General features: G+C 36.0%; 1 protein-coding gene across 1 annotated transcript; it reads right to left on the bottom strand.

Annotated features, from left to right (window-relative positions):
- Positions 1-457: 457 nt before the first annotated feature.
- LOC128167753 (bone morphogenetic protein 2-B-like) lies at positions 458-14,781 on the bottom strand. The gene is made up of 5 exons (XM_052833644.1): positions 13,909-14,781; positions 4,956-5,098; positions 4,552-4,711; positions 4,291-4,455; positions 458-2,241 (listed from the first exon to the last, which is right to left on the bottom strand). Exons 1-5 carry the CDS (start codon positions 14,225-14,227, stop codon positions 1,571-1,573), a joined length of 1,458 nt encoding a protein of 485 aa, XP_052689604.1. The 5' UTR covers positions 14,228-14,781; the 3' UTR covers positions 458-1,570.
- Positions 14,782-15,724: the final 943 nt, after the last annotated feature.

Here is a 15,724-nt window from a genome sequence, read left to right as displayed (position 1 = left end):
TTGAAAGTGATATTCAGGTAAATATATACCCGTGTGCCGTAGGGTTTCTCTATAGTTTCCCGTGTAGTCTCCTGCAAATGAAATATCACACGGATTTTGTATTTTATTGTACCAGGGACTTCAGGATTAATGAAATTATTTCATAGCAATGGCGCCTTGTGTGTAACATCAAACCTTTTGATTTGAGCAATGTTTCGATTTATCAGATTGCAATTGTCGACGTAATTGATTTTTAATAATCCCATCAAATTTACGAAACATACCTGTACTTTTGAAGATAGAAGACATTCTTTAATTCTCTAGTGATTAATAGAACATTTAAATCTTTAATCCATCCTGGATCTTACGTTATCGTCTGCTTCGATGGACAGTTCGTCTGCGACTATCATGCAGCAAAATGCTGCGAAACTACACCGCCAAAAATAAAGCCCCGGAAAAGATGACAATCTGATAGCAGCTTTCTTTTTTTATTTATGTACAATAGTAACAACATATTTTTTACATAGGTTCAAACAGAGAAATGCAAAGTACGGCTTTGAACATTTTTTAACGACGAAAAACACATCTTTGAATTTTTATAACACAGACAACCGCCTTTACGTCTCACACACATATATTCAGCTACAAAAATACTTGTTTATAATATAGCAATAAACAAGAATAATAACATCAAGCAACAAGAAAACATTGTTGAAGTCTCTCAAAATCTACGAATGTAAATATTTTTCTTACGTTTTGACATTTTTGTTTCTACTCCGATAAAATTGTTAATGATCTGAAATGTAGCTTACTAAAAGGAATGTTCATGTATAAAGAAGGCATTAGCACGCATTTTGTCTTTGTATACGAATGACTTCAGTATTTCATTATTTTTCTAATCTTTTCATCCTACAGATACTAGTATGTACTAACATAGGGGGCAATGGCAATTATATGAATCTTATGATTTTAATACAAGTCATTTTAACATTGCAAACAAACATTAATACAGCAACTAACACAATATCTCTCTCTCTCTCTCTCTCTCTCTCTCTCTCTCTCTCTCTCTCTCTCTCTCTCTCTCTCTCCTACAATATCTTAAATACATTCAAACGAGCTTTCGCAATTTAATCTCATAAAGTTTCGTTTATGACCTTTTTTCAACGTGTTCCCTGTTTTTTTTCAGTTTGGTTCAGACTGCTTTTTTCAAAAGTTTTTTTTTATCGCCTGGGATGCCCTTTTTTACACCTTGTTACTTTAGTCCTTATAAATTTGACACACCATTGATTTTATATTCTTCGAGCAGTCGTCGACCTGTTTTCTCTTAAAAATCTTTGAAAATTGTTTCACCATGAAATCAATTATGAAAATATTCGCACATATCTTTTTTATGGGGAACCAATAAATCGCTATCACAAATGTCTAATCTCGTCATCATTTTTTAAGTTTATTGAATTCTGTGTCGGCTTTTTTCCCTCGCATTCGCACGCTGAAACATTGTAAGTACGTCATCTGGAGCGACACCTGACGGATAGTTTGGCCAGTACAGCTTTCCGAGTGATATGCACTAGTCCGGTTTCCCGCGATTGTTTCAGTGACATCCACAACTTGCTGCGACCATGTCGTCGTACTGTTTGAGGATGACATTTTCATCGTCATCAAAGTAAAGAAGACTGATCGAGTATAGTTTGTTGGGTACACAACACGGCGTGGAAACATCGTTGCCCACTTTTAGAGCGTGGACAATGCTTTGAACTGTTGCATGATTTGTAGGTTTTTGACTCTGTCCCAAAGGAAAAGGGCAGGCTCCTTTACAGTGATAAGCGTTGTAACCTTTTGGGGATATAATCCACCCAGACCATCCTATTTCGTCGAAATCAACGTACATTTCATGTTTTGCACAACTTCGTCTTTTGCGATTATACCGGAAATCCAAAGCTCGCTTTCCTTTCCCCTTTTTACCCTTTTTCTTGTTCTTCCGTCTTTTTCTTTCCTCCCTGCGTTTCTTGCGCTCTTCTTTGGAGAGACGCCTTCGCTTTTTGCGAGTCTTTTGCACAGTGTTAATTTTACTAGAATTTTTACTGTTTCCTTCCTCTGTACTTCTTCTTTTTCTCGCTAACGTGGTGTTTCCCAAAAGTTTCTGAAGATGTTCATTGTAATATTCGTCTCTATCTTTCTCGTTTAAGAGTCTAACAACTTGTTTGAAATTCCTTAACCTTGCTCTTTCTTTCTTCGCAATATCTTCTTTTATTTGTAAATAATCTGAAATAAGCAAGATCAAGAAATATTAAGAAGAGAGTTGAATTACTAACCATGATATTCAACTACGTTGCAAATATTCCAACCATAGAAATATATATTTTGGCCAAATCAACATGAACAATATTAATGCATTTAGACTGTTTTTGCATTTGTGGTTTTCGCATGATACACACCGAGGGGGAATTTTTTTTCGGAAAGGAATTAAATTAATTAACCATATTTCCGAAATTTGATCGTTTTGCAAAAGGTCAGCTAAAACTAGGGAGCAGTTTAAATCAGACTGACGGAAATCTTATGCAATTTTGCTACAACAATGCCAATCATAGGGCATTTTGCATGTTAAAGATTGGCCAAAACTCAGAACCCATAATTTAGTCCTAATTATGGAATGTGTTTAGAGGACATTAACGCAACATAGTTCTTACGTAATGTGAGTAGTTTTTAGTTATGTAGGCAATACATGACCGAGTTCAATTCTAAGAGACATTTTTTTTCGTTCGTTAATCACTATAGTAGGTTTCGTAACATCATTGTAATTTTAACTCCTCGACGAAGAATTCATTCACCTGCAATGATACTAGAGTTTTAAAAATGACTACAATGTTGCAATAGTTGTAGAAAGGGTACCCGTATCACATACTATACAAGTTCTAAAAATCTCGATTTCCCTGTCTAATAAAATCTGCGCTCATCACAAAAATGATGTCGTTGATTTTATATGAAATATCCTCGTTTCGTAATTACGTCATTAAGGAACCGTTCCGGGCCGCCATTTTAATCGGATAGCTATCACAAATGACTGGCTTTTGTCGATCTTGTCAATTAAAACAGAGTCAACAAGATACAGATCAGCTATATTTTTTCATTATTTTTTCTAAATCCATAAATATACAGCGTTGATGGTATCTGCTGAAGAAATCTCAGAGATAGAATCGGCGCTGTAAATACGTTCAAAATAAGTTTGGAAGCAAGGAATGTGACCTTAACAAGAGGTCAACTCGAAAAGTGCACCGATATTCTTTCACGACTAAATGAAGTAGTTTTGTCTGTCGTCTTTGATTATAAGAATTTTCTGTTATCTGACAGTTCTGATAAGAATCTTCCATTTGATTAGGATCAATTGATTATATAGAAGTCCCTAAGATATTAAACGAGGTATAATTCTGTAGTGATTTTTAAAACATTATCCGAGTTTTGCATTATCATTCAATTCTCTCTCTCTCTCTCTCTCTCTCTCTCTCTCTCTCTCTCTCTCTCTCTCTCTCTCTCTCTCTCTCTCTCTCTCTGTGCACCATCATCTAAACAACTAAATTCCAATTCTGTGTACTTTTGAACAATCCAAATAAATGCCGGAATGAGAAGAGCCTTCTACATGTGAAAATGATGTAATTAAATTGCTTTTAATGATTAGGTAATTATTTATTTGTTTTACACCCTCAAATGTACAGAAAAGTAAATCAGCGGATGGCGTACACATGAGCTAGACAGGATGAATCGGATCTGGTGTGATATCTAAGGATCCATCAATTCATATTGAAGCCGAAGTGTGTGGTTAATATCACCGATTTCTTTGATGCCGCTCTGGCGATAAAGTATTTGTTTTAAAAGGCGTCGAATGTATTTATTCAAAGGAATATCACATGTTCGTGGTAATTGTAAAACAGGCATCAGTCAGAAACAAATATGTATGGGACGATGATCTATTTTTTTTATTCCGGGTTAAGTTGTTCGGTATACTAAGTAATTCCAGCAAACTAAGGAAGTAGAGCTAAAAAATCATAAAATTGATCTACAATGTATATAGCATTTAATATCAATAATCGTGATGAAGTGGACGTTGAAATGCAATATTGCAACGCGCTGCCTCGAGAAAGCGGTCTTTTATAATTCGTAAAAAATATATATATATACTAGCAATTGTAAAATCATCATAACCCATATTTCACATCTGAAAGGTCGTGTTCAAATGTCAACGAACGAGTCCTAAAGCAAACGCAAAGAATAAATGCTTTTCTTGAAATCGCGTTGGTAAAGAATGCAAATTCTTGCCTTCATCATTTGGTGAAATGTAGTTGGGATGTCTCGACATTCCATCATCTGTGTACACAACCAATATTGGTTGTTTACTATCGTGGTGTTGATGACGTTGGGCAAATCTGACGTAACTTCCGTTTACTTCATGGCCAATCACAGAAGTCGTAGAAACAAGGAAACCTACAATATAATGCCACATTTAATAGCTAAATTCAATCATCAAATGTTCGGTAAAGCCTTTGCATGAGAGTTTTTTTCGTGTCACGTGATAAATACCATGATTCTCTGCGGTGCCATTCACCCAGGCTTCCACTGCTTTCTTTACGCTGAACACATACCATCCATGCCCCAGAGCACTTATTCTCCTCGCATCCAAAAGTTTTAATCCATTTATTGAATATATATTTGAGGGATCAAGAACTTGATAAATCTTTATCTGAAAATACAACCAACAGCAATATTAACCTTATGTTCAATCAGTATGCGGTCGGTCGAACTGTGACGTATCAAAAAATGATGGCAACTTCAGTATTATCAAGTTGATGACGTCGGTAAATTTTTTGTTACTTAAGATAAATAATACAACAAAAAATTAAACAATAGAGCCAAAATTTCACATTTATTTGTGAGAAAATGAGGACAATGTGTCATAAGTGCAGTGAAAATGGATTGTAAATTACCTCAATGACGTAAGGAGGTTTAGACTCCTTAAATTTGGGAGGAGCTGGACGCATTTTAAAAACATGGAATTCTGCAGCTAGAATTTTCTCCCTTTCCGAAAGATATGATATGTTATAATGGAAATGCATTGACTGGTTCCACTCTGAAAAAGAAAAAAAAAACGTGGTTATTTTTTCTAGTTTGTACGTAAAGTACGAAACCAACAGCTTTGAATGACACATGTTAATTTCATTTGCGCCTAGAAAGCAGATATCCTTTGATATCCATCGCTCAAGAAGTGTAATATTAGAAAGAACTTGCTCTCATTATCCGCCTGTCTTAACAGTAATTATTTAATCATTTACAGCTCCTTTAAGGAAAATTATTAATTACAAGTTAAAATGTGAGATCACTTTACACTTATTCTCCAGGGGCTCTGTGGAGCCATGCGGACGTGCGATTATTTATTTTCTTTTAACTCTCAAATTAATGTTTATACAATGAACTTGTCATTGATATTGCTTTAATATATTCAAAGGAATTCCCCGTTTCATATATGATTGATATAAAAGTAGAGACTTGATCACCAAATTACGATGTTACAGGAAGGAGACTATAGCTTGGTACATCTATCGCCAACAACATAATATCATTGCTTTGTTATAATACAAACGCTCCTTAATAGTTCCATTGAAAGAAAAAGGCTGTTTGTTATCAATGGTGTAGATAACTGATTTCTTTTTACTATTTGTTTTTTACTTTTATCTTTCATAAAAATTTGAATGCACAGGGAGTACGCATTTAGTGCAACGCAACCGAGCATTAAACAGTGTGTTGAAAATGCAATTGCAAAAACAACCTTTGCTCTGGACGCATCCCATGTATGAAACTACTAAAAATTGCCAGGTAGGATCACACCTGAGATACCGATAATTTGTGTGATGCAAGATCTGCACAATCTGACAAGAAGAAAATCCAGCAACCTTACTTGAATAGAACGATAATCCTCAGTACCGACTAATACTCTATCTCACTTAAATTTCGCGATATTAAATTTTCAAGTATAAATACGGCTAGGTATTAGCGATCCATGAAATATCACATAACTAACGTATTCGCACTAAAAAAGGTCCATAAAATGGGCTTTTTAAAGATGCTGCGGAATAAATGTGTCTTAATGGGAAGGGATACGCCTTGTTTTGAATCATCAAAACGGAAACCCTAATTAAGAGGTCATGCGAGTTATCGCCGAGAGGATCATCGGAACGAGATAGCTCGAGTTTACAGACTAAGGTCGTGATAAGATATTGAAAAACATGGAATCAAATGGATTTCTTAGATGTATATTGTACCTCAATCAAACGATTTTTATCAGGCACACAAAGCCTATCGTGTACATGATCATATAGACACGGGTAACGCAGTGAGAATTTATTTTCTTGAATGAAATTTTAGATATATCTCAGTCGGTATCTGTGCTCGTCGCTTTTCACCACTGACTTAGTGTCTGGCATCAAGGCATTAACAGATTCCAAGTCCCGTGTTTCTGGGAAATGTGCACTCAAATTATTTCAAAAATTCCATTTTTCAAGTTGTGATTTTCTTAATACATTGATGTCAAAATAGAAAAAAAGATCCGCAAATATCTAGATGTAAAATATCGGGCTTAATATATTTAAGGTAAAATCTATTAAAAGCCTGTGTTGTGAAATGCAGCACTATGCGTGATTTCGAGTGTAATCTCATTCGTAATTTGAGTGTAATGTCCCCGTACCAGCAATGTTTTTGATAAACATAGTAAATTATTGCATGTATATCACATGGAATTGTCAAAGGCGCTTATGATAGAACAGATAAACACTGTTTAATTAAACGGCAATGACTAATCGTGTTCGCCAACACTAAACGTTTTATTCAATTTGTTTTAAAACGACAATGGGGGTTTTGAATGGGGAAATGAATCATAAAGTTTTGAATTTTATGAATAATGAGTTAAAAAGAGCAAACCATGAACCCCGCATAAAAATCACCCCATTGCTTAATTAACATCAGCACACACTAATTGCGTAACTAGACGTCGCCGCTGGGTAGTGGGGGAAAACAAAGACAGGGGCTCGTATATCATATTATTTATAACAAGAGTACGATTATAAGGAATTATTCATAATTAGGAAACAAGAGCAGTGGCCAACTCCAGTGTTGTGATGAGTAAGTGAAGCAACGGTTTAACATAAAGTACAAAACAAAATCTACGATTCTGTGTAATCCAAATATGGAATCATTGAGGAAAGGAGGTCCAAGTTCACTTAATCATTGCAACCACCTTCCAATGTGGTATATGAAGAATATTTCATTGCAACAACCTCGTATGATGGACCAAGTGCAGTTTCTAATTGCAACCACTTTGCAAGTTGATTTTGGTACATTTACTGATGAGTATATTACATGTATTTTGAAAACCGAATTTATTTTCTAATAAATTTGCTAGCGCATGTTAATACGCATTTTTGAACTTCTTTTTAAGCTACTTTTAAAATGCGTTCAAAATATGTGGGTTTTTTTTAAAATAACTATATCAAAGATTTGTTTACATGGTATCTCACTATGAGGCCAAGTTTTCGTGGACTATTTTCGCTTCCATTTTCGCGACCGATCGATGCATCTACATGTAGCAAGCATTGAAAATACGGAACTCGGAGAATTAAGTCAAAATTGCGATTAGTTGTAGAAACTTCTGATATAAAAGATAGAGCTTTTCCTTCTACGAAAATGTACTACAGCAAGACAATGACTACAGTATAGTTCCATTTACACACTACAGTACAAATATTCGTATGAGTTACAAGAGTTCGTTATTTAGCAAAATAATTACACCAGCAGCATATTATATCTGGAAGCAACCCTGCTGTCCACATGACCCAATGAATATGGCATTTATTGTTCGATTAAACCAAATGGTAGAAAATAACATTATGTACATGTATATGACGTCATTGACCAATTTCCTAATTTGGGTCATGAACGTCGATATATTTGTGAAGTAAAATGATTTCAAGCCGGGGGTTGGCCAAAAAGTAAAAAAAAAAATATGAACCTTGTTTCAGATATAGTAATTCTTAAAGACTCAATAAGCTCATCAGTTTTATTGCTGTACAAGATCTCCATTCCTAACCTTAATTAAAAATCCAAACAAACATACGCTAAAATCCCCCCTTACGATAGCTAAATTCAATTTCGATTTACAAAATTGTGAATGAAACCCCATACATCAAAGAAAATGAGAACTGGTGAGAGGTCCGGACAATGCTTGCCTACTCTATCCAGGTGTTATATTATTAGATAAGTGTGAGATAAGTATTTCTCCACACCTGTTCCAGGATAATGCAAATGCTTTCTATTGAATCTTGTTTACAACTATCAAAATATTGAGACTCTTTTATATAACCTGTATACACAGTGTTCGGTTCGAGGGCTTCTTCATTCAGACCCGGAATACTTATTCAAATGAATATCACGGTTAATAACACCACCTGTAAAATTCGGATTTCATTTTTTTTCTACCTCTCGTTTCTCCTCGCGCATTCCCCCAGATTAATGATCTTTGACCAGCGCATGATAATTTTGCGGGTATTGTGTATAAAATTCATTAATCATAAAAAGTTATTCAAATTGATTTTTCTGTCAAAATATCTCGTTCCAGGTTTTTATGGGGAGTGCAGGTTTTCTCTTGCAGTACGTTCGATTATTATACTTCTCCGTAAATCCATTTTTCATAACAATCCCACGATCACCTAATGCAAGTCAGTTTTAGAGATTAGAAAATAATAAAGAATTTAGCAAACCCCACCCGTATTTATTTACATTTATACGCCTTGTGGTATCAACAGTCAGAAACATTAAATGTGTCAAAAATTCGATACGTTCACCATTATAAATATTGCTTCAATATTTATATAATTGTCAGAGGACAATTGAAATCTCTCACAGTCTCCGGTTGTCGATAAAATTCCATAGAATTATCGGACATTAATGATCATGACAAACTATGTGTTATCTAATGGAATGCTATATAAAATATCCAATATTCGCGTATTTTTCGGTTAAAATGTGCTATTATTTATTTTTTTTAAATCTTTTCTTTTTTTGGCCCTGCGAAGTCCTCCAACTGGTTTTCAAAGAATGGTTTACAACAAACCATATGGTTTTATTAAAATTTGTCGCTAACGAAAGCAAAGTACATGTATCCATTGCTAAAGTGTAATGGATAGAGGTATAAGTAGATCAATCTACCACTGCTAACAAGCATGAATGTAATCCCACGGAAATTAAGGAAGGATCACCCGCACGAGGCGTCGCCTTTTTTTCAAGCGTCTTCCCGCAGAGATGCTGATCATCTTTAAGAGTTTACTTCCTGTTATCTTTCTGATGTGTTTTATCGGATCAGAAATAATTCAAGTCAAGGCTGCTCGAATTAAAAAGATGTTGAAACATGTCAATCACCTATTGTTTTCTTGTTTTGTTATAAGAAGCGATGTATATGCTTTCCTCTCTGATTTGATTAACACCGTGCGTCTGTCTAGACACTTTAACTACTCATCCAACGCAATCCGAGTCACTAATGTGTTTAGTCTTTGCACACTGTTTTGTCTTTTTCTTATAGTCTTATCGCCCTCTAATCGTTTTCATTATACCCAACGAAAACGCCAATTTTGCAAAATTGCAGACCTGATATAAATTATTTAAGGCTCACAAGTTTTCTTTCCAACGGCAGAAATCGGCTGAAAAGTAATCTCTGGCTTGGATGTAAAGAGTGAAATACGAGTACCTCGCCGAAAGATCACTAGCATTTTATTGTCTTTTTCTCATCGTATACACAGCAGAAAAATGATATCAACTCTCTAGCAAAAGAAGATAAGAATGTTTTGTTGTTCATTATGCAAGTTTTGAGGAAAGCTCGTGGGTGTCCTTTTCCGTCAAACTAAACCCAGCCAAAGCAAGTGATAACAAGACACGAGTATAACAAATTATAATTTCTGTCGAGATTTCTTAATTTTGGGATGTCATACTAACTTTTGCAAGAAAACATGGGTGGGTCAGAGTTTGATAAAATCTTGCTGGTAAAACATAATACTATACATCAAAAAGATGTCACGTCACAGGTGGGGATGCAAAAATTCTTCCGTTCGACGGATAGAATTTAGTTCCCAAGTACTTGTACACGAATAGTAAAATAATTTCAATAAGACTTGATTTCTCTAACATTTCGAAGATTTGAACTAGCTATAACTGGTATATCAGTTTGATTTAAGGACTTTTCCCTTATACATGTTGTTCCGTTTGCAAATGAGAATCATTAAACCCATGAAAAGTTTCACAACGATATGTTAATCCCAATCTAAAGGCATTCAAAGGTAGAAAATCACTTCTTATTTGCGTTGGTTCATCTGTGGCATATTAAAGACTTTCTGGAAAAAGGGCTTCTTGCGCACCTGTGATGTTAGAGCATTGAAATCCAAATTGGAAAAAAATCCATTGAAGTCAAAGGTTGTTTAAACGTGTTTACCATACAATATAAATATGTTTACAAACTATTATGAAGTACCCTACAAACTGTTGGTGTCAAATGAACTATAGCCTGCTTTGTATATGCCGCTTGCAGAGAGAACGGAACTTCATACATCATGAATACTGCGCCAAATTATTACACAATGGATAAATGAAACGGCATTCGAGAGTCAAATTAAGATTTTAATACGGACTATTTTTTTCTTTATTCAATAAATGACATCAGATTATATTGAAATTTTGGGGAGATAGGTTTGGGGGATGGGGTAGCGGGAAATTTTTATTTGCGTTAAATTTTTATCATATTTATCGATACAGTATAATTCTGGCCGTTCGCACTTGGATATGGTATTTTAAGTTTAAATATTTAACCTCCGTTTTCATCTATGAAGTAAGATGAAATGCGATAGTGTAACATGATATTAGTAGATATGATTTCCGCTCGTTCATGTATAGTAATCTTGAGATAAACTTTTAATTGTTTTGACTTTTAAATGCTTTGTCATGTCGACTTTTCACTTCCGTACGTAAAACTACACCCCTCCGCCCACCATTTTATATGCATTTGTCATACACAGATAAATTTATTCATTCACACCCTACTAACGGGAAAATGTAATCAATACCAGTTATATGTATATGTTTCAATTTTCAATCGTTTTTCATTTTTTAAGTAATATGAATATGATTGATATCAATGTACATGCGTATCTTGATAGAGGCGACGCCCATCAACAATTAAAGAAATAGCTGCTGATGTAATTCCATAGAAAACAAAACATGCTGCTGACAGAAACTCGAAACACTAATCATTAAACTGCTGAAATAAAAGTAATTCTCAAGCACTGGTTTTAAGCATGATTGTAAATAACACCGACAAATAAATAGATAAAGTATGCATGTAAAGTTTGGTATTGCAACCGCTCAATAAGTATCAAGTTTGGTTTCGGGTTGTATGCTGAAGGAATGTAGTCTCCAGTACGTTTTGGCCAATTATTTGAGTGTTTAAGAGACCGGGTTTCGCCTGCATGCCCCGGAGGATGAGAGAATACGCGTGGATCAGCGACGTTCAACAGTCCAAACAAGGTCCTCGCGACATCTTTCAAACCTACCAGCGATTAATAACACGCGGAAAGGTGAATTCCACACGGTTTGGTTTTGACCTGAGATGTTAATCTGTGTCTTCGTTTGCACTTGCAGGTTAACTTTAACTATGCGTGAATTTGCCCCCCTGAGAACGCCGATTATTAATAAAATATCACATTTTGTTTTAATTAGAACAGTGAGTCGATTTTTAAAATAATCTGGCCTGGAATTTTTGTACGCATGAAACTCTTATATCCTCAATGAAGTTATTTATAAATACAAACTGCTAATATTTAATAAACTGGGGGCTTGATAACATTGTAATTTGGTCTATATATATGTTTCACACCTGATATCTAAGATAACCATCGACATCAAACCGAATATAGGCACACTATGAAGGGTATCGCATTCATCCGCTCACAATATAAATGGGAGTCGTGCGTGCGAGGTGGTCCCTTTACAAGACTTATTATTTGAACAGCAGAAATCAAATTTCTTCACAGATGGTTTTCAGCACAATACAACTTTCTCTACTTTTGTTCCCCTCTTAAATTACAATGCATTAAAGGAACCACCTGTATTAACGTGGACAGCCGACGACATGTATCGTAGCTGCAGCGCTATAACAGATTAACATTCTAATACAATTTGAGCTGAGGCCTCATCGAAACTTTTGAAAAGTGAAATTTTCCGTAGAAATTTGCCCGTTTTGCTTAATCTTCCATAATGCACATACAGGGATTTAAGGATCTAAAATCTGGCCAAGACACCGTGCGAATCTGTACACCTGTGTTGACAATTTTAACACCTGCGGGTGTCGAATGCGACTGTTAATTCATGTATACGGTCTCATCCCCTGCTAGGACATTCACTGCCCTCTATACGCAACAACTTTATCATATCCAATAAGACAGAGAACCTCGCGAGACTGAGATATGGGTATAGATAGCCAATAAATATAGAGAGCTGTTCGGGTAAATTATGTGGAAAAGATGCGGAACTTGATACACACAGTAACCTAGTGACGATTAAGATGGCCTCTTACTCATTTGTCTTGTTGACAGGTGAGAAATTGTTGACAATTATCGGAATTGGGGAATACAAGTGCGTGTGGCGAGCACCCTTTGTCTCGCGGTTGAGGGCTTCGTGCAGAATCTACTAGAAACTCAATCATGTTACCCATTTGAAAATCATCTCGCAAAGATTCATTTTATTCTCCCCGCTGGTTTATTGGGATAAAAATCGACTTCTACTATATCACATGAAATTGACAGTGCACGCTGCATGTAGATTGACAGCGCACACTATACACCGACAGTGCGCACTGATTCTAGACAAGCCCGTCCGTTGTGCTCCTGCTAATTTTGATATTGCTGCACAACAGCTGAATTCTTACAACGACATTTATATCTAAAGGAAAACTGAACACTGGGGTTTGAAATGGGAACCTGGTATGAGCCATAATGAGAAACAACTTTATCTCCGGGATACGCTGGAGCGCCGACGCGAGAAAGATACTCATTATTAAATAATTCACTTATGACATGCAACAGTATAAATCTATTAAACTTCTTTATTAATGTGAGATAAATTTTACTCGCATTTGTTCGCAAAACAACATGAAGGCTTACGTCCTCCTAGGAATCCCAACCCGTTTCGGAGCAACTGTCCCGTTTGCGTCAAAAAGACTGTCGAAGATATAGCGATATCGAACTGCAAAATAGGACAGCCACTGGCTCCGTACGCGACGGAGCGCTTAGAGAAAACCCTCATAAATCGCACATCCCTTTCGAAACCGTCACAAAGAGATAAAATCGCATAATTGGAGTTCAAACGAGTTTAAAAAACGAAGCTAAGTCGTCTATTGAAATTGATTGTCTGCCTAATGTTCGTAATAAACTGAATATGAAATCTCGTCTGATTCCACAATGGCGAGGGCTCGGCGTGTCTCGGGGGGTCAATTTCAAAGGTTAAGACAGTATATACCTAATATTATGATGCCTATCACAACACAAATTACCAGGTGCCTATAAAATGAGCATTATCGGGGGTCTCCAGCAGAATATTATATCTAACATTTTTTTTTCTTTTTCCTTTCAACATCTCCTACAGATTGGAAAATTTTTATTTGTGAAATCGTCTCTCAATGGGAGAACGCGCCAAGGGAAATTTTGTCTATCTTCACACTTACGCATGTGATTTTATTCAAGATAAATGCATTTAATCTTGAAATTCATGAGAGATATCTCGCTATAGAAAAAACAGAAAAACTGCTTTCTTCACCAAGAAAAAAAAAGTTATACCGGAAGCTCTACTCACGTCTATCAGGAAAACTTCGGATAACGTCCGCCTTATAGGGACTTTCCCGCTTCATCAATCCCCCGCTGTCCGTTATACTGTTGTACAAATCTATCATGTAATCCGGAGGGGGTTTCCTGAAAATCCGGCCCGGAATTCTGTCTATTCCAAAAAAGTTGGACAGCCTCTGGATGACCTCCGTTTGATTTGACGATGGTGAAACCGTTTTCTGATTTTTCTGTTTTTTGCCGGATACGGATATACAAGCGCACAGAATCAGAAACCAACACATAAATATCACACTCTCTCTAATGGACGAGGTCTTAAAGAATCCATTCATTCTTAGCCCGATTATTAATAAATAAAAAATACATACAAAGAGTCACGAGTTTACACCGTTATCTAGAAATAATAAGTGTAGTCTCCCGTCTTCCACTATTTGGCATGTTGTTCTTTCTTCCTTTAAGACTCCATCGGCTCTATACGGCTTTCAATTTGTGATAACTGACATTAGTCCAGAAAAAAGAGGGAAAAACAAAGGTATATAGATATTTCACCCAGGTAGGTCACTTGAGTAATAAGTCAGTGTCATTCTTCGTAGAAAATAAAATCTCCCAAAACACTCGAGAATTCAAGAGTACCTTACACCGCGGACACCTGGCATAGATATTGGTCAGAAGACACCTAGACAATTTAAAAGTCACAGTATTGTGAACAGAGATTTCAAACGTTCGTTATATTTACACATGCCAACATAGTGATTATGTTCCAACGTATACACGTTACTTTCAATTTATGCTCAATGAAGCACATAGATTTTTGTTTTGTTTTTGCCCGATTACGCTAAAATAAATACGTGTTTAAATATTCATTAGAGACTGTGAAGCACGAGGCAGCTAGAAAACTTGACTCCACCCGTCCCGCATCCTCATTGGTTCGCCACCTGTCAGATTCGGCTCATGAATTCGAATACCTCGTGCTCATGTTTACACCTTCAGGTAACATTTTATACGCAGGGGATTTGCGCTTTTTTTCTAAGAGTTCTCATTATCCGTTTCAATATTTTTATTAACAAGTAAACCGACATTTCTCATGTCTGGTATGATTTACAGTTTACAAAAACCACATTTCCGACATGTTCATTATAGATTGGAATATAGGAACCGATCGTATCTTTATTTCCTACCAAATTGTTTCAGTTAATGTCTAACAATCCTTAAATCCAAAAGCAATCTTTTTTATCTTTGCCGTTACTTGTAATTTTTGATAATAGAGGTTACAGTACGTTTAAGGCAATATTTTCCTTGCTAATTAGCTCTCGGTAACATTTAAAACTTTGAACATCTCTTGAGTCCCACAAGAATTGTCCCGGTGTTTATCTTCAGTTGGTGACTATATCCTTTCGGATCCTCCCTCGTGTTTACCTACGGTTCAAAGCCCGACTGAAACTACAGTAAATCAGCTTTTAAATTAAGCTAATTTCTCCTCAATGGCAGGTTTCGATTAAACCAAGGTCCCCTTCAAACATCTCCACACCTGGTCCAAGTGCCTCGTCGTCCCACTAAACGACTTGTTTCATCAATGCTTTCCCGATATCTCCCGCGTTCGCCGTTCTTGATGGTCCAAACACTGCATGGGAACTATATTATGCTTCAAGATGGCAACACCATTCATCCAACATCACTTTTAAATCTTGACATGAAGGGGGGAACACGGCGATTTAATTCAGAAGCAGCGGCTTTTGTCAGGGCTCTAGAACTTGTGCAGGTGCGAGAAAATTAGAAATTAACGATATACAAGTTGGGTCAATAAAACACCCAGTCAAACTTTTCTCTTA

The sequence above is a fragment of the Crassostrea angulata genome, chromosome 10, assembly GCF_025612915.1.
Source record: "Crassostrea angulata isolate pt1a10 chromosome 10, ASM2561291v2, whole genome shotgun sequence".
NCBI lineage: Eukaryota > Metazoa > Mollusca > Bivalvia > Ostreida > Ostreidae > Magallana > Magallana angulata.
Note: the sequence above shows the minus strand (reverse complement) of the source record. Positions and strands in the feature narration are given on the sequence as shown.